This window comes from Haliotis rufescens, unplaced genomic scaffold, assembly GCF_023055435.1.
Source record: "Haliotis rufescens isolate VD_foot unplaced genomic scaffold, xgHalRufe1.0.p SCAF_1, whole genome shotgun sequence".
NCBI classification, from domain to species: Eukaryota; Metazoa; Mollusca; class Gastropoda; order Lepetellida; family Haliotidae; genus Haliotis; species Haliotis rufescens.
In genome coordinates this window covers 86,266,477-86,292,905 of record NW_025963779.1, presented here as the reverse complement: position 1 = coordinate 86,292,905, position 26,429 = coordinate 86,266,477, and the positions used below count along the sequence as shown (strand labels likewise).

The following is a 26,429-nucleotide window of genomic DNA, read 5'->3' as shown; positions in this document are numbered from 1 at the left end:
TATTGCCACAATGGTGGGGAGTGTACCTGTATTGCCACAATGGCTGGCAGCTGTGTCTTCATGAAGTTCTGTCTCTCCTTGTATTTCAGCCTCTGCTGGTGACCTCTCACCATGGCCTGCAGCTTCACGACACGTGGCTCGTTGGCCTTGAACAGCAGCTCCCGGTCATACGCTGCCGTCTGCTCCGATATCACTTTCTGAAAACAGATATCATACAGCTTGGTCAGGCGATATGGGGTTTAACATCACATTCAAGATTATTGCACTTATATAGAGATGTGCATGCATTCATAGAAATGTGTGTATGTGTGTGTGGCTGCCTGTACTGGTCCGAACTAATGACAATTTTATAGTGCTAGCCCACTGACATACCCTGCAAGCAGTTTAACATCCATACCCAACTCAGACACAGTATACTGACTCTGAACCGACCAGTCCTTGTTTCAGCCCCTTAATACCGAGTGCCAGACAGGGCAACAACAAGTACCATCTTTTAAGGTCTTTAGGTATGACGCAGCCGGGGATCAAACCCCCGACCCTTAAGACCATTAAAATGTATAATATTTGGGCTATAACAAGGATCCTTGGACTATTATGCTTAATTTCTAACACTGCATAAATATGTGTCTCGATTTGCTCTAATTCATGCTCCTACGTTGATGTCTACGAGATAAATGTTGTGTCTTCTGAATGTAGAGGTTTCAAATATAGATTCGATGCCTGTAAATTTCATCTGAAACCATATGTGATATCAGTATTATGACGTCATACAGATGGGAAGTCTAAGCATTGTGACGCGGCAGACATGACATCAAAGAAAGTGATAGCATTTCTTTCACTGTTATCAGCAAAACTATGGTTTAACATATATATCAAACTGCTGGCGGACCAATCAGAACACAGGATTTAAAATGTCATGGTAGAATTATCTGTTAATTCAGGTATTTATTTCTTATCATCAAGCCAGAAAGGCCATCAGCTTGCATTATATATTAATAAACATAGAAGTGTATTTTAGAAAGGTTTGATTAACATATGATCTTTATTTCAAGCATGATGTGGTGCTACTGTTTCAATGATGACCTTACCTGAATTTCTTCTTTTGTAAGCAGGCTGTGATCCTTTACCACGCCATCTTGTCGGAACCATTCATACTCCCCAGTGCTGATGTTGTAGAAGAACTTGGACCCATCCCGTGTCCTGTTCATTATCCAGCCACTGCCACACTCGCCTACAACACGACAACATTAACAATGCAAAACATTGTTCCACAAACTGCAAACATGGTATTGGTTATAATCCCTGCCATATCAACAAATATTCATGCAGTCATTAGGAAGGAGGATGAAAGTATTGTCGGATCTGGTTGCGAAATATTGTAATATCGTTATGTGTGCAGCCAGTACACCCACCAGCTTCTGTCTTCTCGGTCTGCAGAGTCTTGAGGCTGCCCATGTAGGTGGGCGTGCAGTCGGGCGTGACACTGTGGAGCCCCACCTCCGAGTTGGTCAGACCAGACTGTAGATGGGCGACGTCTTCAGCCCTGATGGCCTCGTTGATGTTCTTCACGCCCAAGGAAACTGAAGGAGTAATAAAACAATAAATGACTACCGTTTGTCATTTAAGAATATCAGTAAGGATTTGAAATAAGTGACTGAGTGTGGAAGGTTTATCCACGGATATATATAAAAGAGCATAAAGACGAAGGTAGAAAGCGCAAAGATGAAAGTGGAAAGAACGTAAAGATGAAGGTAGAAAGAACATAAAGATGAAGGTTGAAAGAACATAAGATGAAGGTTGAAAGAACGTAGAGATGAAGGTTGAAAGAACGTAAAGACGCAGGTAGAAAGAGTAAAGACGAGGGCAGAAAGAGAGTAAAGACGAGAGTAGAAAGAGAGTAAAGACGAGGGTAGAAAGAGCATAAAGACGAGGGTAGAAAGAGAGTAAAGACGAGGGTAGAAAGAGTGTAAAGACGAGGGTAGAAAGAGTGTAAAGACGAGGGTAGAAAGAGTAAAGACGAGGGTAGAAAGAGTAAAGACGAGGGTAGAAAGAGAGTAAAGACGAGGGTAGAAAGAAGGTAAAGACGAGAGTAGAAAGAGAGTAAAGAAGAGGGTAGAAAGAGAGTAAAGATGAGGGTAGAAAGAGTAAAGATGAGGGTAGAAAGAGCATAAAGACGAGGGTAGAAAGAGAGTAAAGACGAGGGTAGAAAGAGAGTAAAGACGAGGGTAGAAAGAGAGTAAAGACGAGGGTAGAAAGAGTGTAAAGACGAGGGTAGAAAGAAGGTAAAGACGAAGGTAGGAGCAGTGTCAGGAGGTACTCACTCTTGACACCCTCATCTGCATCCTTGTTGGCCTTTTCCACACACAGCTGAATCTCCTCCAACCAAAGCTCCGCATCCTCGTCGTCAGTTGCCTGTAACAGCGTACACAAATACAGCACTTCACAACCAGAGTCAAGTATTTAACAACTGCAATAACTAAATCAAACAGACGAGTTAGACTTGACAATTACCAATAACACTTCCAGTTTTGAGTGAGTGAGTGAGTGAGTTAGTTGGGATTGACAGTGGTAGCTCTGTTATACAGCAGCGGAAAACCAGAAATTGGGCTTCACACATTGTTCCGATGTGGGGCATCAAACCCAGTCCTTTGCTTTAACATTTCACACTACCAGGCCACTACAATCTTCGGAAATCAGACAAATTTGAGCACCAGCTGTGATCTCACCTCTGCCTTCTGTTGCTTCTCCTTGAGGAGCAGGGCCTGATAGTGGTACGCCTGTCGGGCGTCAATGCCACGCAGTTTTGCTGATGGTGTTTGTAGCGCCTCTAGTGTATCCTCTGGCTCCCCTCGTGTGATGGCTTCATTGATCTTGTTGATAGCGAGGATTCCTGCAGTCACACCACATACATACCAATGTCAGTTGAAAACAGTCTACCAAACTAAGGTATATGTCATGAGTGAATCAATGCTGTCCGCAGTCAGCAATATTCCAGCCATATCCAGTCAGCCTGTAAGTCCTGACAGAGCAATCAATCTTGTTTTGATACAATGACACACAAGCGTCCATGCTTCTGACCAGTGTAGTAAATATTTACAACAAGACCACTACTGTGGACTTATTCTGCATCCGAGTCCCCGCAAAGTCAGATACACTGAGAAATTATGGGTTGACCCGATGCAATCAAAGAATTAGTGGTTGAGTATTTTACACTAAGAACACTTACGTTCATATTCCTCCGGCACCTGCTGGTACTATTCCCCTGACTGCTAACAATCTAAAACTTATGTTAATGTTCCTGCTGCACCTGCTGGTACTAATCCCCTGACTGCTATCTAAGACTTACGTCAAGGTTCCTCCTGCACCTGCCGGTACTGTTCCCCTGACTGCTATCTAAGACTTATGTTCATGTTCCTCCTGCACCTGCTGGTACTGTTCCCCTGACTGCTATCTAAGACTTACGTTCATGTTCCTCCTGTACCTGCTGGTGGATGGTCTCCACACACGTTGAGATCTCATGGTGAGTCAGCAGGTCACATGGACTCTGTAATGGTGAACTTTGTCTCAAGCACAAATATGGATTTACAGCAGTGTTCATCATTAACACATGACCGGTAGTTCTCAGGACAGGTGATGTTATGTTCAACAATAGTCGACTCAGCTGATGTCTCCACTTGTGTTTGTGAAGCAAATATGTTTTTCACCTTTCCTCAGAAAATAATTCAAAGGATAATATAAAGATAAAATAATCTTTTCAGAAATCAAAATTACAAATTATCTGTTCCTCGTGAAATAATGTTAAAAAATAAAAATGAAACAAAAGATACTCTGTAGTTCCTAGTAGCTTGTAGTCTATTGTCAATACTTTTCAATACAATTTTCAATACAATTATGGACCTCCTATGGACCAATTTTGAGAACAAGAAAGCAGAGTTATCCCCCTTACCCCAGACTTGCTGTGCCTCTGAGCTGCCAAGCAGTCCTGATATTTCTCCATATTGTGCTCGTCCACCTCCAGAAGGTGGGCGTCTGGCTGGCAGAGGGCGTTGAAGGTGTTCTCAGGACTGCCGGTGTCCACTGCCTGGTTGATCAATGCCACTGCAGTCAGCACTGGGGACAGACGGAGCATAATGAGTCAACATACCTCAGATACACAACTACTGGTATCACAAGTTCCTAGAACTAACTTCGTATTTAATGCAGCAAGTCTGTGTGTCCCTCTCGCTCAGTCGACGAGTGAACATGGCTGTGTAATGTCATGTTGAGTGGCATACATAAATGCTGTAGAAGTCAGAAGAGGTTTTCATAATGTACAGGCATCTATTGGGCATGTACGTCCACATATTTGTTAACATTACAAACTCATCTCATTATAAAGTGTCCCCGTTTACCAGTAATTTAGGAGTAAAATTAGGCTTGCACCGGCAAATAAAGTGCCTTATTAATCTTTGTTGATAAACAAAACATAGGCGATATTCACATAAGTATATTTTGCAAACAAAGTCAGCTTGTCTGTTACCATCAGGATTTTCCCTTGTCTATATTTAGTGCAAGAAAATAACATTTTGCTTATCTTCAAAGTCAAAAACATATTTGTAGTGACTTAGTCTCGAAATATTTTACAAAATGAAGAGAAAATTGTGAATGATGTGTAGACCAGAGGAAGTTACTTCAGAAATGGCATTGAACATGATGTTGAAACATGATGTTTTTTTAATTGTTGAAAGCTGGGACTGACAAAAAATTAGGGTGGACTTGTAATTTGTAGAGTTGCCAGTCCACCAGGACGCCAGCAGGAACACTGTTCACAGGCTGCCAATGAAACCTATACATAGTCTACACGTTCAGTCACAAGCTGAAGCCTGAGATCAGAAAATAATTCTTTGGTCTATAGCAACAGTCCACATGACATTAAAATGTACTGAAAATAATGCCAATAGTCAAGTACAGACGAGGAGACTTGAAACTTTTTGGAAGAGACTGCACCAAGAACCAAGAACTATTTACATTTTCACAACAGGAAGCAGTCAACACTAGGCCATAAATGTTAATTAACAGCACTAATATTTATTTCCCGTCATGATGACCATTCTGTGAAATCGGAACATTAATCTTCCTGATAATCCCATCTCACCTGTGATAGCTGATGCAATCTCATCGTGTTCGAGGTCACCCTGCAAACACATCCATGCAGACATTTAAATAGGGAATGATGTATATCTAAAGATGCAATTAACCAGCTGGGGATATTCTGCAAATTCATATTAGCTCTATCAACAATGAAATGTTCCAATATGTTTAACGAGCAAACATCATATTATACTTCTATACACCACACTTACCCAGATATCTGCTAAAATGAGGTTTATTTGTTTCACCAGTGGATCCGTATGCATTCCAGTTATCATTCTCAACTCCCTGGGGAGTTTACAACCAAAGCTGCCCACAGGCGCCAGTGAGTTTTTACATCAACCTCATATATTGGGTACCCAATTTCTGCTGGCTGAACAGAGGCAAATTTGAACTAAGTCACTTGCCCAGGTTGACACAACATGTTTTGACACATGTTTAGTGTGTATGAACGTATTCATGTTTCCACTATCAGGCAGCCCTTCATGTCTAAAGTAACTCACATCATTCAAACGTCTGACTCATATCAGAAGTTGACTGATTCATATACAGAGCATATCTAAATTTTCAATCGCTGTGATTACTTAATCATTCAATGCCTCCATCTATCTCCTGGTTCTCATGCATGGTTCTAGAGAAACGTGTTTCTGATTCCCAACCTGTTTATCTGTCCTGATGTTCCTGAACTCATCCAGATACAACATGGCCGCCCCCGGGATGACTGGCGGCAGCTGGGCAGACGGGTTCTGTAGGGCCTTCATCAGCAGGGCAGGGTCGTTGCTATTGATGGCGGAGTTGATGGACAGGAGTGCCTGGGATTCTGGGACAGGAGATATTTATGATGAGAATCCCGTCCAAGTGAACACCACAAGCAGACACCCAACACGGATTTGTTACATCAAAATCACATCACTGCCTTTGAGTAGTAAGCAAAGTTCAGAGAGTCGATGATTGAGCCACCGATTGCTTCAGGTGATTAGCTATAACATGTGTATGCTAGCTGTACTCTGGACGGGTTACTACACATACGCATGACATGGTATGTAAGACACGTCTACACGTTTCATATTTTTAGGGGTTCTTATTTTTTTTATGAAATTATATCTAGGCTTGTTCCTGAAGAAAATACATGTGAAACAGCAACCATAGCAGTATTATCAATTTATCAGACAATTGCTTGACATTGTTGTATTGACTTTCAAGTGGCAGGGTTGGATGTCACACAGTTTTTCTTTATTGACTTTATCTGAATACCTTTGTTTCGTTTTCTACGAATACACATCAGTTTTGTTCATGTATAGAATGTACACATCAATCAGTTGTAATAAACTATACATTGTCAATTTTTTACCATTGTTGGCAGATCAGTGAGTGAGTGAGTATTGTTTTACCCTACTGTTAGCAATATTCCAGCAATATCACGGTGGGGGACACTAGAAATGGTCTTCACACATTGTACCCATGTCGGGAATCAAACCCGGGTCTTTGGCGTGACGAGCAAACACTTTAACCACTAGGCAACCCGACCTCAACCGGCAGATCAGTAAATGTATAAAGTAAAGGGGTGCTTCCTTACTCTGGTACTCGGTGTCAGCCTCAAGGTTTGCCTGGTCAATGGCGGCCTGGATCTCATCTTTGTCCAGCACAGACTCCTCCCCGTTGTTGTTGTTCTGAAACAAGGTGGCACATCAACATCACATGTGTATCGCATGGCACATCAACATCACATGGCACATCAACATCGCATGGCTCATCAACATCACATGTGTATCGCATGGCACATCAACATCACATGGCACATCAACATCACATGGCACATCAACATCACATGTGTATCGCATGGCACATCAACATCACATGGCACATCAACATCACATGTGTATCGCATGGCACATCAACATCACATGGCACATCAACATCACATGTGTATCGCATGGCACATCAACATCACATGGCACATCAACATCACATGTGTATCGCATGGCACATCAACATCACATGGCACATCAACATCGCATGGCTCATCAATATCGCATGGCACACCAACATCGCATGGCACGCCAACATCGCATAAAAACATTAATATCGCAGGCACATCAATATTACATACCAGTCACATCACTACCACATATCCTATAGCAGTATATGCCTAAGCTAACACATATTGGAGATGAAACAGCAAGTTAATGTTTTCACATACCTTCTTGAGCTCTGCAGCTTGCCGGAGTTTCTCAATGTAAAACATGATGTTTTCATCTTTGATGTTCTTGAGTCCGAGGTGGGAGGATCTGAGGGCTGCCAGCACCAGGGCAGGGTCAGACTTAAGGAGGGCTTCGTGCAGATGGCCCACAGCTGAGGATGCTGGGAAACAACAATTGTGTATCGTTTACAGCTGGAGCCGTGCCTTGTGAAGATGCACCATATCATACCAAGTACTATTGATTGTGTGACTGGTATCCGGGCAACATGATGTACTTGTCCATTTTAACCTACAGTGATTTCAAAACTGTAATAATAAACTCACACCTATTTTATGAAAGAATATGACAGCTAACAGTTTAGTCTACCATGTATTCTTAGTAATTGGGATGCAATGATATTGAATACTCATTTGTTGATATTGATAACATGCCTGATAACAGTTTCAAGAGGCATGCTAAACGATATTCTACCATGAATTTGGAATTTACTCGATTCTGATTGGTCAATCAGAGGCTATTAAATCACAATAACCCCCCTCTGATTGAAACAGCTGGTTTGACGGCCGCATCACCGCGGAAGCTAATATTCATAGAATAGTACTATTTTCAGTCATTGTCGGTAGGCATATTTAAATAATTATATCTACAATTACAGGTTACAAAATGCACAGATGCGGTTACTACAGTATTCAAAGGATGTGTGGCAATACATTTCATGCAGAAAACACGTTAGAAATCTACAAAGGGAATGTATTTACGTTTTGGAGACAACAGAAAGCTTGGAATTTTGGCGCTTTTCTGTATACGACTGTGACGTCATATCTTTTGCGTCACAATGAGCGATATGACGTCATAATGGTGACATGCGATGTAGAGCGAAAACCTTGCAAAGCTTGCCTTGTTTTCTTTAGGGATGCCCACCGCATGTTAGCTTACCAAGTTGCTGTGCTTATATGCTTTCAATGCCTGTCATATGTTCGAGTGAAGTATTACGGTGTCAACAAACTGCTTGAGTATATACAGCGCCATATTTTGTTCGGTGATTCCGTAATTCAGATCGATAACCCACTCAAAACACTGGATTCATCCCTTGCCGCTTCACTCAGTATGTTTGCTAAAACCAAAGAGTTCGCGTTTTATTTAGTCATGGTAGAATGGAGATAAACATACTGTGTTTTCAATGTAGAGCTAGGTTACCTGTAGATTTAACCCCACTAAATTTAACATTTGAAACCTCACGCTGCGCGTTCGGTTCCAAATTCAATTTAGCGGGGTTAAATCTACAGGTAACCTAGCTCTACATTGAAAACACAGTATGTTTATCTCCTAAATAAGATGATATTTACTGATAGTCAACTACTTTAATGTTTGGGTTATTTAATACTTTGCTTGAAGTGACATTTATCATCTAAAACTGGCTCCCACAGGAGATATCGCTTGGGTGAGATCTACACTGTAGATATCGCTGCAATGAAATTGCATCACAATGCTTTGCAGACCATTGTGACATCACTGGTTACCATGATGTCACAATCAAATGACATTACTAATGGCTCTGCTACTGAAGCTGTTGGCAGTACTTTTTACACTTAAGACACTGCTTATTACGGTCTACAAACTGAAAAAGTTGGAAGAATGATGTTGGATGATAAATAAAATCTCACCCTCGTGTCATTTGATATCAAATATATCAACACTCGTTGATAAAAGTGGAAAAAATCCTTGGCAAGCCTCGGAGTTTTCCCACTTTTATCAACTCGTGATGATATATTTGATATAAAAAGACACGAGGGTGAAATTTTCTATATGTGGGTCATTCAGAACAGTTCATTTATTCATTTTAGATTACAATCAGCGTTACCTCCTTCAACTATCTAACAACTTCAGCAATATGCTGAAGCAAGGAATGGTGGACTTATTTGGCCTTGACATCACATTCCAATAATGCTACAACATTTACATTTCGATCTGTAAAGGTAATACTATTGTAATAGCAACACAATGACTTGCAAATGTTTGCATTAATACTGAATATTGCAATATAGCCTAGTTCCCAGGCCCTAGAGAATAAAGTAAGATTGAATCCAACTCAAGTCTAGAATGATTTGGCAAGTCTAGATTGCCTCAGCTCTGGCTCTGAAATTCAGCAATGTTCTGGTCTCCATTTGGATTTTATTTTCTATTTTCATACATTCTTAAAAAAGAAAACTTTATTTAGGTGACTAAATGTTTATCTATTTGTAAAACTACCACAATACTTAAATGACCAGAGTACCCTCCCCTGATAGGAGACCGGTATGACTGTTCACTCACTGTTGATAGTGTTAATGTTTCCTTGGATCTCTGCGTGTGTCAGTAGTTCGTCGTACACGTCATGCTCAAATTGTCGCTCAGTGTCCATGCTCTGAAATGTTTCATACATCATTTAATACATTCCACAAAACAAAGTTTCATGACCATTATTAGCAATTCTTTAAAGAACTAATCATCAGCAATAGTAGAATGATGTAAAAAAAACTAGTCTATAATAAAAAATAAGTGTTAATGATAATAAAGTGCTGAGCTGAGCGCAAGGCAGGTTAACAACAAGTGCCATGTTCGAATGTCTTTTGGTACGATGTGACCAGGTATCGAACCACTGACCTGCTCTCAGGGCAGTCGCTCTATCCACCAGATCATGGGGTGTTAAGGCATTGCCTCAGTTTCACAAGGCAATGATTACAAGATCTAGGTCTGGACAGGACAAATGGGCAACAGAAAGTGGAACAGAATCTCTCAAAGTCACATCTGACCCACAACTTGTCAAGGGACAAGCCACCATGTAACCCTTCATGTCAGACAGGTGTCGAGAAACCACTGGCCCCACAACCCTCCCTGACAGATCTAGATAGGTGTCTAGGGACTTGTGGTTATACAAGCCTACATGTCAGACAGGTGTCGAGGAACCACTGGCCCCACAACCCTCCCTGACAGACAGGTGTCTAGGGACTTTTGGTTATACAAGCCTTCATGTCAGACAGGTGTCTAGGGACTTGTGGTTATACAAGCCTTCATGTCAGACAGGTGTCTAGGGACTTGTGGTTATACAACCCTCCCTGACAGACAGGTGTCTAGGGACTTTTGGTTATACAAGCCTTCATGTCAGACAGGTGTCTAGGGACTTTTGGTTATACAAGCCTTCATGTAAGACAGGTGTCTAGGGACTTTTGGTTATACAAGCCTTCATGTCAGACAGGTGTCTAGGGACTTGTGGTTATACAAGCCTACATGTCAAACAGAAGTTCTGTAGGTCTAAGGTACCCTGTTCCTGGAGTTCTCCATCTTGGTCTGCTTGGCATCGTACAGTAACTGCTGATAGCTGTCCATGCTGGCAGTGTCCAGGCTGACCAACATGGCGGAGGGGTTCTGCAGGGCCGACATTGTATCTGGGGCATTCTGTTTGTCAATGGCTTCATTGATGGCAATGATGGCAGCGTGCACTGGAAAAACAAACACAACTTTGTGAACAAAGTTTACTTATGCTGAATTTCTCATATCAAATGTAACATGATCCTTTAAGGTAAACACTCAAAAAATATATTTTTTATAAAAGTTGAACTAGAATCTAATCCGCATATTGCAACTTGAATGGCTTACACAGTGTGTTGATTCAAAGCAAGGTATCCACACCAATACAAATCAAGACATAATTTGATCTATAGCGTATTCGACGTAATAAACGCCCAGGGCGCTCTCAAAATTAGAAATAAGGGGTTCTTTTTAGAATATAATTTTGGTGATAAAAAAAACAGAGTTGAAAAATTATAAATTTTGTGGTTTATGCTGACAGCCTGAATGATATAAAAGAAGTATCTGTGCGTATTATACACGATAGATATATTTTCGAGAATTTAATTACCCATAAGGGTGCGTATCATACACCAATAAATAAGTCTTGTGTACATTGATCAATCGGAAGGGGTGACTAATTGGGATTGTTCACTAGCCAATATATTAGTAAATATCGCCGTCGGCTCTTATTAGAGTGGGGTGTTATTATGTCGAATACGGTAAGTACTATTTGAACAGTTGGTCCAGGTTTTTAGCATGAATTTATTAGCGTATTCTGTCAATAAATTGTGGGGTTTGTTGGTTTGCTGGGATATTAAATTTCCATGTCATGGCTGCCAGGAAATAGTTTACTGGTCCTTACAGTAATCATTATTTTAAGGTCATTGATGACTTTTCAACGTTTTTAGTAAATTAGTTTTGAATTTCCTGCCTTAAAAACTATATATACCACAGCATGTCATTATGATGTTGGAGTGAGCATAGTTTTACGCCGCTTTTAGCAATATTCCAGCAATATCAAAACAGGGGAAACCAGAAATGGGCTTCACACAATGTACCTATGTGGGAAATTGAACCCGGGTCATCGGTGTGACGAGCAAACACTTTAACCACTAGGCTAGGAAACCCTGACTAGTGTCTAGGAAGTACAGCATAGGTGAGGTTCTGGCAAGCCAAGGCTCATAATCAATGTGACTGAGATTCGAACCCAGTGTTCACAGGATCATGGAATACCCAAGGGACACAACTCTACACAAACAAATTGCAGCACCTGTTCTGCTGGCCCACACACTCCATCCCTGGTTACAGATAACTCCCGACATGTCATTGTTTCCAGGACAAACACATCCTTTATCAGCTCATCTGCTCATCAGCCCGAATCAGCAGCTGATGTCAGGGATGTTTAATTGATCCTCGCCTGAGCCTCTCTCCTTCACCTTATCTCCTTGCATGCTTCTGGTCATTACAGCTACCGTATTCACCATAACAACCATAGAATACTGACAAAGGGTGGCACTTATTAAAACAAACACAACTTAAATTTGTCGTCAGTGATCAAGCAGCAGAGGACAGAATCAGTTCAAACATTCATGGAATTGAAACGTTTTTGATAATGGTTCCACGGCAGTTACATACTAATTCTTCCTTGCTGGTCCTGTATAGAATCTGTACCATGAACAGGGAGATCAGCGTTAGAAATTGGCACTTGGCCTATAGTCCTTGCCAAACTGCCCAATAGTTAAGTTATCATAAGGACTTGTAGTGTGTGTGATTGAGTGAGGTGGGTTTAACGCCCCTTTTAACATTATTCAAGTTATATCACGGCGTGTCAGCTTAATGTGGGAGGAAAGCCCACAGTGATGCAGGTCTCATACGTTTGCCACTTCGGTGAAACCCACAAGCACAGGTATGGTGCTGACAAACCTAGAAACATAATCGGGACGAACTGAGATTCGAACCCACAATCGTAGGTTTCTGGCGTGCCCAGGGGACACAACTCTGCACAGTGAATCCCGCCGCCTTAGACGATTGGGCCACTGGTGCCCTCCATAAAGACTAGTAGAAAATTGCATTGTTTAAGGATTTTGCTATATGTAATCATCATAAGGACTAGTGGACAAAAAGTGTTAGTTTCTATCGCTGGGAATACAGACTGTCCTGTCAATTTACCAGGCACTTATTGCTTATTTTACAGATTTTCCACAGACTAGTCTAGAAGTTGGTCAGAGGCTTAATACGGTGAATACAGCATAGTGCATCACACCTCATATCTCCCTCTATCCATCACAGACCTCCAGTATGTCCGATTGAAAGAAATAGCTGGACCCTGTTGCTAGACAACGGGATCTTACATCCACATCAAAATTGCTTTAGTATCTTCAACAAAAAAAACACATAGAGTTTCAATAACATACTTAAAAACATCAAAAAAGAAAAACGTGTTATTCACCTATAACACCATTACAAAGCATTAGATTCTTTAGGATTCTGAATCAATACCCCTTCTGAATCCAATCTGCCAAATCACTTTATTCCATCAATTGAAATAACCAAAACGTGAAAACATACATCTCTGTCAACTTGATACTTCTGATTATACACACGCTTCAATAACTGTCAGAAAATGACAGGGTTTCAAAGATAAAAATTTAGTGTGTCATTATTGTGATGCACGAAAACCCATCATTGATGCGATTGCAGAGGCAGCCAGCCGCTGGCAAATGTCGTGTAATTGAACTCAGTGGCGTAATGCAGCAGGTAATGGATTAGCTATTTGTTAGAGGATGCCTGCATCGGGACGAGTCGACCAATTTGGCAGTGCTCGCCTGATAGTTCCTCTAATCTTGTTAACATCATGGGGAAAAACTATCAACACAAGGCCTAACGAACAGGCTTGATAGTTCTGCTGACATTTCTGTCCAGCGTGCAGCTTAATTATTGATTCGTATGCACAGACATGAACACTGTAAAATGGGCGTCAATGATAAACAAATTATGTATATGTACTCCAGACCCATGACAGTCTACTGTAGCATAATTGATTCCCATGTGTTAAAGGGGTTAGTCGGGAATTGCTTCCATTGTCAGTAATTGCTGATTCAGCCCAACAATGTGCTACAACTACGATACATGATGACAGTGACTGACAGACATGTTCCATATGGATCATACACTTCTGTCTTGTAAACACACTGCTTATCAATGGGAATCCCTTGAAAAACAGGATCAATCATTACTTGTTTGCATAACATAAAGAACAGGACCCTGGCCAATACTGCTCCTACATCATGGTCCCGATCCAACATTCATAGAGCTGCCATTTGAAGGAGTCTGACGAGGATACTCTCAGTAAGTGGCAATATATGTAGCACATTTCACATGACAGAGAAAGTGGCATAAACTTTCCACCCCAAATGGGATAAATAGATTGTATGGAAATGCCATTTAAAAGCCACAAAATTCCACAAGAAAAAATATCTACATGAAAAAAAACTTTAAAAATTTACTAGTGCTATGATAGTATTAAGTCACAACATTTCTAAAATTCAAATCCCCACAGAATATAGTATTCAAATAACTTAATTTACAATTCAGAGCGATTATCTACATATAATTCAGATTAATGTAGTCCCTATTAACTCTCTAAAGAGCTCCACCATCCAGTTAGTGACACGCCATCACTCTCTCATGGTCTCTCATGGCCAGTATAGTTGTCCTGTGTTCCTGTCCCCCGGGGCTCTGGCACCTCGGTGGACCCGCCAGTGTGCTCCCCGGCAGGGCTGTCACTTCCATCAGAACCCACATCTTCAAGTGCATGTATTGATTCCTCATTCCCAGGCGCCTCGTGTGATTCAACTGGCATTGCCAGGATTGTCATAGACAAGTTTGTATTTTTTCCAAGTGAAATTGTCCTGTTACTTAGCTGGGAGATAAGTGCTTCCCTCTTCCACGTGAGGGACTGGTGAATAGTGCTTAAACCTGCAGCAGCAATTCTACCACTGCTTGCAACAAATCCTTGGTCCAAACTTTAAGAGTGAAACATAACATTGCTTTCTCCGAACCGATGGCTCCATGCGCTGGCATGCTAAGTATGGATCATTATTAAATGCCCATCAAACAGTACTTATGATATAAGATGGCTACGCCATAAATAAAAAAAACCAATGAAGTACAAAGTGTGGTTTATCTGATGATAAAACATTGTTCTGTCATGACGTCATTTCTGGAGATTTGAACAAGCCCTTCGAACTTCATGACGTAGTATACTGGACGACATGATTTTTGAGAGGGAAGTGTCTTATGAATTGTAGCTGAAGAAGCTGAGAAACGCAGATAAACGCAGTGGCCGAACAATCGCATCCAAAAGTAGGAGATATGACCATCGGTGTTGGGAGAAAAGGTTCAGATAACCGACGTGAGGATTTTGAGAATATGCAGGAAATACCCAACTTAACCCCCATGTTCATAAAATGGAGTTGACCGACATTTCCTAGGTCGGATTGTATTCAGGGAGTCGTCATTATTAAAATACGGGTAATCATTCTAAAAGTTTGTACATTTTACTAACATCCTTAAAGATGCAGTACAAACTGTTGATATCGCATATAAGAAATAAACAACTCGTGGTCGTTGTTTATCGTACAACAAAACAGTGCAGGGAGAAACACTATGGGGCTGCACCTCTCAAGCTTTATTCTCCAAGCAGTGTTTTATCATACGATAAACAACTCTCGCTTGTCATTTCTTTTCTTAAATAAACACAGTGTTTACAGGTGTATATTTCTCTGTTGACTTCATTCAGTCCTATAATCAAACCTCAGAATGCCCCCCACACAGCTGTCTTTCCTCCTCTGTTTAGTGTAGCTGTGTCTGAAGGAAGCCGAGCTGTTTTAAACATGACTAAAGTCACATACTACTACATACAGAATCTAATAGTCAGCAAACTAGTGTTGCAAAAACAGGCCTTCTAAAAGCCAAACGGGACCAACAGAGCCTATGAATATATCCAGTACTTCTTCCTGAGGTTTGTTATAGAATGACATAAATAAAAAGACGAAAAAGAATATCAATTAAGTACTTCATTGAAGGCACTGATTTTTAAAATAATATGACGTCAGTCTGTAATAATCGTGTCTGGACCAGACAATCCAATGATTGATATGAGCATCGATCTACGCAACTGGGATACGATGAAATGCATCAAGGAAGTCTGCGAGCCTGACCACCTGATCCCGTTAGTCACCTCTTACGACAAGCATAGTCCTACGACAGCATGGGTTGCTGAAGACCTATTCTACCCCAGATCTTCACAGGTGTCTAAGAAGTGAATACTTGAAACACAAATGGCATGAAAACCCAACTCTGCATTAATGTACTGAGCTGCAATCTTCACACAATATCTGTACTGGCAAAAGTATTTATATATGAAAATATAATTCAATGTTATTATGTGCCATCGTCCTCCTGTATGTAAAAAAAACTACCGTATTGGGGTAATAAGCGCCCAGGGCGCTCTCAAAATTAGAAATAGGGGGCTCTTAGAATATTAGCGTTTCCGTGGTTTATGCTGACAGCCTGAAATGTTTATGTACGACAGATATATTTATCCAGAATTTAATTGCCCATAATTAAGGGCACATAATTAACACACGAGTGCGCATTATAAGCGAATAAATGAGTCTTGTGTACATTGATCAATCGGAAGGGGTGCTAATTGGGATTGTTCACGAGCCAATATATTAGCACATATTGCCATAGGCGCTTATTAGAGCGGGGCGCTTATTACGTCGAATACGGTATACTACTACCAACATAGTCTTGCTTGACAACAGTATCAGGATCTATACCAAAACATCGCTATTACAGTATAATAGAGAAGTTGTTATCCATAGATAGTGTCTACTTTGTACGATGAAGTTTGTCTATAAACATTTATCTTCTTAGTTATCCATCAACTTCCAACAAATGCCTCTCAAACAATACTCCCAATATAGTAACAATGCATCCTTTGTCTCCTGGATCCACTTCGAGTATCAGTTGTCCTACAATGTCCACCCAGCAATACTCTGAACATGTAATTTGGGTTCTTGTTGAGCTAGGATGCAGGATTCTGTATCCAGAAATAGCCATGTGCATATAAACTGGCAACACATAACCAAACTATCATATTCTTCTTATTAATTTAAGACATGTCAATAAAAGATTTTTCATCGGAATCTATCAAAATAAGTGACTCAGTTAGTATCATTAAAGTACATTTGAAACATCAATATTCCCAAGACAAGAGGAACCATATTCAATATCTCTTGTGTACTCTGTCTATATACATTATATCTGCTGAGTGTATTGCACTCCTGTGAGCATGTAAAACAATAACAACCACCATTGGGCCCCACCCAGCTGCATAGCAACAGCACCGCCCCCACAATGACAAGTATTTTACAATCATTTCATCACTTGGATGATAAACATCATATGCACTATCCCATCAAAATGCCTATTCTTCAGGTTTCAGATAATCTGTTACTTTCTTTGCTTTTTCACTGAAATCCGTACCGCTGTAATACAGCTCAACAATTGCCAATGATGTAACTTCCATGTATCAATATTTGGTGTTTTTTTTTCTGTTGTTGTTTAACACCACACTCAGCAATATTTCAGCTATATGACGGCAAACTTTAAATAATCAAGTCTGGACCAGACAATCCAGTGATTGACATCATGAGCATCGATCAACGCAATTGGGTTCGATGACATGCATCAACCAAGTCAGCGAGCCTGACCACCCGATCCCGTTAGTCACCTCTTACGTCAAGCATACATTGTATCCTGATACCGATACTGTCAGAGGTTTACTCTGTAAAAAGCTGTGTCGGTGTTGGTGTTATGATCAATGAGCAAAAGATGTAAGAACTCCAATAGTGGTGTGCAAGTCTCAAGGAGAAATACGGAAAATCATTAAATTAATCAAAGCATGAAACTAACGAGAAACAAGAGAGTGACCTTGACCAGCGTAAAGTGACACATTCTTATCTTGGCATACTGTCTGGTCGTTAATTAGGTTCGCTGCACATACTGGAAACAATGACTGTCCTGTTTCATTCACAAAACATTCAACAAACAATGTAATTTAGCGCTTGACTAAGTGTTTCTCACTGGGGACCATCACAAGCTGCGCCAGGGTTACAGTGAACCAAACAGGTATGGCAGTAAAATGCTGGCTGCCTTTGTTCTTGGCAATCATCACAAAATACATGTTACTTTTTTTTATGGATAGCAACTTCTCTTATTGATGAAGGAACAACAAGCAGCTTGTAAACATTGTAAAAAGAATAAAAGAAGTTGCTATCCATAAAAAAGTGTCATGTATTCATGTTCTCCCAACTTCCAAATGCCTATCAAAGACTTCAATCATGACAAACACTGCTCATGGACACAGTGAAGATGTCCGATACAGTTACAGCTGAGTTGGTGATGCTTGATGAATACATCACTTGCATATTATTCTCAACAGATATCTCAAACTCGTTCGAAAACACTTGGAACATTTGCAGTCTCCGTTGGCTTATCTGACCTCGCTCACGTGATGATGCTTTATTTGGCATTTCCTGACACTCATTTCATGAAATCTGGATCGCATGTCAAGCGGGAGAAGTTTCGGAGAAAGGAAAACACTGTTATTTGACGTATAGTAGTTGTTTATAACATATTGTGGTGGTCAACATTCTTGGTGTTAAGTGATTAGGGGATAGCGTTCGATTTTGAAGGTAGGGCTACTTGCAATAATTCATGATGCATTTGAAACAAGGAATCAGTACTTTCATTAATTTGACAAGACAGCAATTTCATGATTTACAGAACATAGTTTCATAAGCCAAAATTACAATCACAATTAACTTTTCTGGATGGGAACAAACTGACAAAAAACCATCAAAATCAAGAATTCTTACAATTTGTCGAATTGTTCGGTATGTAGATGAAATGTTCTTATGAAAGACATACTTCTGCTACAATAAACACATCAGTGATTTCAACATCCATTTCACAAAGTCAGCCAATGTTACATTTCTTTTGGAAGGGCTACCATTAAGTCATTACTTATCACAAACTTCTGATCATGTAACTACCAAACATTGATTTTGTGATTGTGTCTCAAGTTGTGCCTTGATTCCCGTCTTCAGACCTGATACTAATTTCCTGCAGACTGCCTTGACTGAGATACTAATGGACATTGATTGCTCATACAGTCAGGGTCTGTGGAACTGTTCCCGCTCTGTGATTACCACCATCTTTTGTCATAATTCTCCATCAAGCAACTGCTATATACAACCCATTACCATCACACCCCATCACACAAACCAGTGAACATCAATCAAATGAATAGGGTGCTTTCAACAAGAATATGTTCACAGCATCAGCGTGGGGTTCCTGGTAGGTATTGACTTATTTGTGCATTGATACAGACAGGGTAAAATGTCTTATCGGGATATATACATATACTGGTATGGAACCGAGAGAAAAGTCAACACAGATAGGGAACAGATACAAAAAATAGGATATACCATTTTGGAAAAGTGTTGCCCCTGACAACCAACATGCAAGATATTATTATATATTCACCATACTAAGCGTGCTACACTAACAAAAACGTCTTTGACCAACTTCTTGACCAGTCTGTAATTTCTATTTTCATCAAGCGCCCCCAAATGAGACTGAACATTTACATGACAATTAATATTTTCTTGTGTATATCGCAGATATTAACAGAAAACAGCAGCGTAGAAGGGGAATAAAACTGCCTGGTAACTATTACTGAAAACATTAGTTTCATTGATGTTTGAACTGAGTGAGTGAGTATGGTTTTATGCCGCTTTTAGCAATATTCCAGCAATATCACGGCGGGGGACACCAGAAATGGGCTTCACACATTGTACCCATGTCGGGAATCAAACCCGGGTCTTCGGCATGACAAGCTAACGCTTTAACCACTAGGCTACCCGACCGCCCCATGTTTGAACTGAGTTTCTCCACTAATTCATGATGTCTGACAAAGTTAACTTGTGAATGGTTATAATAAGCGCCCAGATAACTTATTATTATTATGGCAAATACTGTAACACAAGTAGTTGGTAAAACCATGTGTATTTGGAATCTGGAAGTCTTGTTATTTTTATAAAACACCTCATGATTTTTGTACATCTACATGTTTACAGGCTTCAAAACTGGACACACTAGACTGGGAAGACTATAAGTCGTGCATGAATATTGATCACCACCCGTCAACAATACCAGATATATCACGACGACCTGTACATGATCCTGTCTGGGTCGGACAAACCAGTGATTGACAGCATGACCAACAACCAATACGGGCAAGAGGATGCCCCACAATCAACCGAGTGTCCCCTAAATCAGTGACAAGAAAAGACTACAGACGACCAATTCAATCCAAAAGTCCCCACATAAGAAAACCGTTTAAGCACTAAAGCCATTACACAGTAAATATATTCATAAAGGACAGTCACCCTAGCTGTCAATTTTATAACACGATAGTTTATCCATGTTTGTAAAGAATAAAAATGCTCCTCTAAAATCCTGCTCTTGCCACTAAACCCATCTCATGGGGAACCAAATCAATACATTTGAACAGGTTTAGCAATGAAATCGGAAATGTGACGACGATGTGTCAGTCAATCCTAGTGATTGCCAGTCAAGAGTACACACCCCCTGCAGTGTAAATCAATACCTAAAACAATATTTGCAATACACTGTAAATGATAAAAATCATAATTGAGTGTCTTCTTTGAATCCTGGTATGTTTAAACGACTGAAAAGTCTTATCTAAATTGCACAAAGATTTGAATTGCTCAAAGAACCCACTACTTGTGCCATGTCACTGTACTCCACAACGCAAAGCATGATCTGGATATCCCTGTTAATCAAAATACATGGAGAAAGGGATAATATAGTAAATGGAGTACCTCAGCATCCTCATCACTTATTATAGAGGCATGTACCTATTGTTCTCCAATATTCCAGCTACATGACAGCGGTCTGTAAACAATCAAGTCTGGACCAGACAATCCTGTGATTAACATCATGAACATCGATCTACACAATTGTGACATGACATGGATAAACCAAGTCAGTGAGCCTGACCACCCATAAGTCGCATCTTACGACAAGCATAGTCGCCTTTTTAGGCAAGCAAGGCATCTGATGGTATGGTTTAGTATCCTGATGAGATTTACTTTCTTCAGAGGCAGAAAGACAGGAGAGCCCTTGAGGGCTTTTGCTTTAGCAATTTAATCAAGGGCCTCTTTAAATCCTTCCTTCTTAAGAATAATGATAAGGACTCCTTGATTGTCACCGTTTATGAACACTGCATTTTTAAACACGCTTTATTTGAAATGAAATCCATTTGCTATCCATCACACAGCTGCACTCAGTGCCATTTCCTACAAACAGATTACAGTGTTGTAAGCAGAAAATTTCATGATTACAGCAAATGTAATTTTCTCCTTGATTCATCAAAAAGTCTGTATAGAGATCAATGTCACCACGTGAGTATGGAAGTGGATTTATAATAAACATGCCTGACATTTATGGTACACAGCCTCTGCACTTGAAACGAGGAACCTGTCGTCGATGTCTGTCAGGTCAGCGTGACAGACGAGGCAGACAGGCCATCAATAACGCCTACAGCCTGTCAATCTCTTGGGATATCTTGTTCATTTACTGCCAAGTAAACAGGTTCAAGAAACGAGTAAATCACGCCTACATTTCAGCCACATGTGTCTCCAGAGCAGGTCATGGAAAACACATTGCTCGTTTTAATTAATTGTAGGTGGTAAGGACGAGGGCTCCTGAAGATCTAAAGACACCCTGCACCTCTCTGGATCTAAGGACACCCTGCATCTAATTGGATCTAAGGACACTTCACTGGATCAAAGGACACCATGCATCTAATTGGATCTAAGGACACTTCACTGGATCCAAGGATACCCTGCATCTCAAACAATCTTAAGACACTTCACTGGATCTGGGGACACTTCACTGGATCTGAGGACAACCTGCATCTCAATGATCTAAGGACACTTCACTGGATCTGATGACAGCATGCATCTAATTGGATCTAAGGACACTTCACTGGATCGAAAGACAACCTGCATCTGAATGGATCTAAGGACACTTCACTGGATCTAAGGACACCCTGCATCTCATTGGATCTAAAGACACTTTACTGGATCTAAGGACACCCTGCATCTAATTGGATCTAAGGACACTTCACTGGATCAAAGGACACCATGCATCTAATTGGATCTAAGGACACTTCACTGGATCCAAGGACACCCTGCATCTCAAACAATCTAAGGACACTTCACTGGATCTAGGGACACCTTGCATCTCATTGGATCTAAGGACACTTCACTGGATATAAGGACACCCTGCATCTAAATAGATCTAAAGACACTTCACTGGATCTAAGGACACCCTGCATCTAAATGGATTTAAGGACACTTCACTGGATCTAAGGACACCCTGGATCTCATTGGATCTAAAGACACTTCACTGGATCTAAGGACACCCTGCATCTCATTGGATCTAAGGACACTTCACTGGATATAAGGACACCATGCAACAAATTGGATCTAAGGACATGTAACTGGATCTAAGAACACCCTGCATCTCAAAGGATCTAAGGACGCTTTACTGGATCTAAGAACACCCTGCATCTCAAAGGATCTAAGGACACTTTACTGGATCTAAGGACACCCTGCATCTCAAAGGATCTAAAGACACTTCACTGGATCTAAGGACACCCTGCACCTCATGGGATCTAAGGACACCCTGCACCTCAATGCATGGCACAGGCTTGGCAGCTAAACAAAACAAAACTGTCAAGGCTGCCACTTAATGAAATTCATCCACTGTGAAAAAGCACATTAACCTTTAGCCTGTTGAATTGTTTTAACGCTTCTTACCTCTGCCTGATAGAAAAATTCACATTTTCATATAAAAATATCCTGACATTTTCAAACATACAGAGGTTAAGACGAAAGCGAACATAAAACTTTGTAAATTTTCTTGAACTTACCTGAATTACGTGATTGAATGTGTGATGCGTTTCATATTAGGAACCTGTTCAATCGTTAAATTTGTGCAAATTAATTTCAATAATCATACCTCTGAAATGGTAGTTTTAACTGGGCATAGATTCACATTTAATTTATCAGCAAACAACAACGGAACGGTAAATTATGAACATTTCATTACATTTTTTATGCAAATGTTAATTTTCGAGGTCATGATGTCAGTTGCAGAAATGAGTATATAAGGGTTAACCTAACGTATCATGTCATAAAACTTTCTGGATATAACAAACAAGTTTTAAATATTCACCAATCCTAATTTCAGGTGTTTTGGTTGAATATTTTCGCCATACAAAAGTACAAATCCTGTGTCGTAATGCTTGCAGACATATACGAAAATCAAATATGGTGCGCTTATTGCTTATTAGATCTGAGGTATTTATTACGATGTAGGCATCAATGGGTTTTCTTTGAACATCTTCAAAATTCCTGTGAACCTTAAATGGTTTGTTTACGTTTTGCAAATAACTTGAAGTTCTAAAAATCATGAAATGATCGACAAGTTGTCATCATAGTTACTTGTGGAGTGTGCTTTACCAATGTACTTTATGTTGTGTCTGTCCAAACAACTTTGCAGCGATGTTTACTTGACTGAATGATGGAAGTATGTGTCGTTTTCCAGTTGGGGAGTAGCCAATTCTTTGAATGAGAATTCCCGTTCTTATTATACGGTTGAATTTTAATGACATATTCTCTCTAAATCCAGGTTGTGACTCGATATATGCAAACTTCAGTATAATTTCATGGTTGATCATATTTTCAATAGTTTTTTTATACAGCCACATCGCCACCACAATGTTTTGGAACATCACCTGTGCATGTTGCACTGATGCCAAACTGCTGCCATTTTCAATGAGCCATACTTTTGAAAAGTAGCGGTAATTTTTAATCTACGACATCCCGATGAAAAATCCATCAAATGTAGATAATTTGGTATCATTGTAAAGCTGTCAATCGGAATATGTCGTTAGTTCTGACTTCTAAAACAATGGTAATTGACATACCTCTGACAAATATGGGCATGGAACTTTCCAGTTGGAAGGTGTAAATACAACATAACTTTTGCATTGGTTTCATTACCAACTTCCAACTTTTTTTATGTTTCTTATTCCCTTGCTGATGTTTGTCACTGACAGAAGGTAGTCCAACATGAACTGGGACTAGTTGTCTCCAGTTGGTCAACATGAACTGGGACTTGTTGTCTCCAGTTGATCAACATGAACTGGGACTAGTTGTCTCCAGTTGGTCAACATGAACTGGGACTAGTTGTCTCCAGTTGGTCAATATGAACTGGGACTAGTTGTCTGCCCTTGGTCTGCTTCTTCAAGGGCAGCCTCAGGACTCCACTGAATGGACACAGACTACTAGCCCCAAGATGTGTATGTAGTGATAATATCCTGTGAACAAGTAGTGTGGTGATTGTTAAGGAGAGTGAGTGTATTTGGTTTTACGCCGCTTTTAGCAATATTCCAGCAATATCACGGCAGGGGACACCAGAAATGGGCTTGTTAGGTAGAGTGAAAGAGAGGTGGTTAGGGCTACTTACATGCTGCCTCGTCCACCGATAACTGCAATACAAACACAATCAGCTGATCAGAGGACATGTCTAAGTGGAGCCAAGTTGTCTAGGAGGTACCTCACACTTCCCACCACACACAACCTAAAGGGGTATTACTGGCAAGACTCTCCGTGACCGATAGATGGGGGAAGATCATGTACGCCAAATAGCAGGATGGTGACAATTTCAAGAAGCGTAGATTTGATTGCATAACAATTTGATGACATGGAATTGATTAGAATGATCAGATTGAATTATCATTGACACTTTCAAGGATTTCTGTGACATTGATGTAGATAATCACCTCATTGGCCAGGATGCCACCGATCTTGCTGAATGCCGGCATCTGGATCCCATACTTCTCCAGCTCCCGCCTCATGGCGCTTATCTCCTCCTCTGAAACATACAGACCATGTTGGAAGCTGGTGACACACTCAAGTTCATCACACTTTCACAGTTGCTAAGTCCACATAAGCATGTTTCATAATTTATTGAAATACATGATCATAAAATATACAAAAACACAGTTTGGGGTTAAAACGAGAATGTTTAAATTCATATACTACACACAAAAAAGTTAAAGGACTACATTAATTTTTCTCAAATATGCTATAATGCCGGCAGGTCACAATAGCCCGGGTATAATGCCATGAGCTCACAGTAACTGTGCTATAATGCCATGAGGTCACAGTAACCCTGATATAAAGCCATGAGGTCACAATAACCCTGCTATAATGCCATGAGGTCACAATAACCCTGCTATAATGCCATGAGGTCACAATAACCCTGCTATAATGCCATGAGGTCACAGTAACCCTGCTATAATGCCATGAGGTCACAGTAACTCTACAATAATGTCATTACACAGTAACTCTGCTATACTGTCATGAGATCACAGTAACTCTGCTATAATGCCATGGGGTCACAATAACTGCTATAATGCCATGAGGTCACAGTTACTGCTATAATGCCATGAGGTCATAGTATCTCTGCTATAATGCCACAGTAACTCTGCTATAATGACATGAGGTCACATACATAACAGTAACATGTGTTCTACAAAGACATATGGCCATATTCAATTACTCCTTATAATGTGGCCTGGCCACATTCAATAGCTCCTAAAGCTACCATGTGGCCAATTCCACATCTCCATTACGCCAGATGGCCACAGTCAATACATAATTAATTAATAACTTCCATCATAATAATAATGCTGCAAGCTTATATGCTATCATAACACTACCGCAATCTCATTCAATAATTTTACTGAAATCCCATTTAATTAACAAAGTTGCATTATGAGACATGCTGTCTAAATGGCCGCCAAATCCATTCTCGCCACGTGAAGATGTGATTTCACTCTTACATGTAAGCATTGTTTGTGTTAATCTTATCAGCACACAAAACAACAAAGAAGTGACACAAAGTAGCAAGGCTAAGCAATAATTCTTCTCTTTTTTTGCACCACAATACATGCTTAAACCGCTGTCATGTGTGTCATACAAAGGTCCCTCTATCTTTGTGAAGGAACCAATGTTTTTCATGTACTAAATCTCTTTAAGTGCTGAGCCTGGCAGGGATCAGCGTGTGAAGGAGATTACAAGCGCACTTCCTTGAAGATTACAATTAAGAATTGACTTCCCAAGTTTTTTGTGCGTTTTTTTTAATGGAAGTAAAAACTTTAAAACCTGTGCGCATGCTGGGCAACCTGACAGTCGATTAACGCAAAACGTGCAGAGCAGATTTTACGTTTATTACTTCATAAACACAAAACATATTGAAGTCAATTCTTCAAAACAAATGCGTCAACAATAATAACTTCACATACTGCTTATTTAATCATTAAAATTGAAAAACTGTTGACAACAGTATGGAATCAGTGACACCATTTTACACAAGCCCCACCCATTATATTGTCATCCAATCAGGAAACAGTCGTCTGTTGGTGGACATGGCCCATCTTTCTTTCGGTTTAGGTAAACAGACACACACGAAACTGCTTGGTTAGGCTATCAAATGCCACAGAAACACTTGCAATTGTTTATTCAGGTCAGT

The 26,429-nt window shown here is 40.2% G+C and overlaps 1 protein-coding gene across 4 annotated transcripts in view; it reads right to left on the bottom strand.

Annotated features, from left to right (window-relative positions):
* Positions 1–26,429, bottom strand: part of LOC124147096 (ras GTPase-activating-like protein IQGAP1) — a 120,599-nt gene that overhangs the window by 27,785 nt on the left and 66,385 nt on the right. For all 4 annotated transcript variants that reach the window (XM_048402825.1, XM_048402830.1, XM_048402832.1 and 1 more), the window contains exons 7-21: positions 24,676–24,767; positions 24,360–24,381; positions 10,632–10,810; positions 9,645–9,735; positions 7,331–7,491; positions 6,707–6,800; positions 5,790–5,950; positions 5,135–5,174; positions 3,947–4,110; positions 3,463–3,544; positions 2,727–2,890; positions 2,322–2,412; positions 1,413–1,580; positions 1,089–1,231; positions 27–197 (exon numbers count right to left, since the gene is read on the bottom strand). In XM_048402825.1, the coding sequence (XP_048258782.1) occupies positions 27–197; positions 1,089–1,231; positions 1,413–1,580; positions 2,322–2,412; positions 2,727–2,890; positions 3,463–3,544; positions 3,947–4,110; positions 5,135–5,174; positions 5,790–5,950; positions 6,707–6,800; positions 7,331–7,491; positions 9,645–9,735; positions 10,632–10,810; positions 24,360–24,381; positions 24,676–24,767 (1,823 nt within the window). The remainder of the gene's footprint in view (positions 1–26; positions 198–1,088; positions 1,232–1,412; positions 1,581–2,321; positions 2,413–2,726; positions 2,891–3,462; positions 3,545–3,946; positions 4,111–5,134; positions 5,175–5,789; positions 5,951–6,706; positions 6,801–7,330; positions 7,492–9,644; positions 9,736–10,631; positions 10,811–24,359; positions 24,382–24,675; positions 24,768–26,429) is intronic.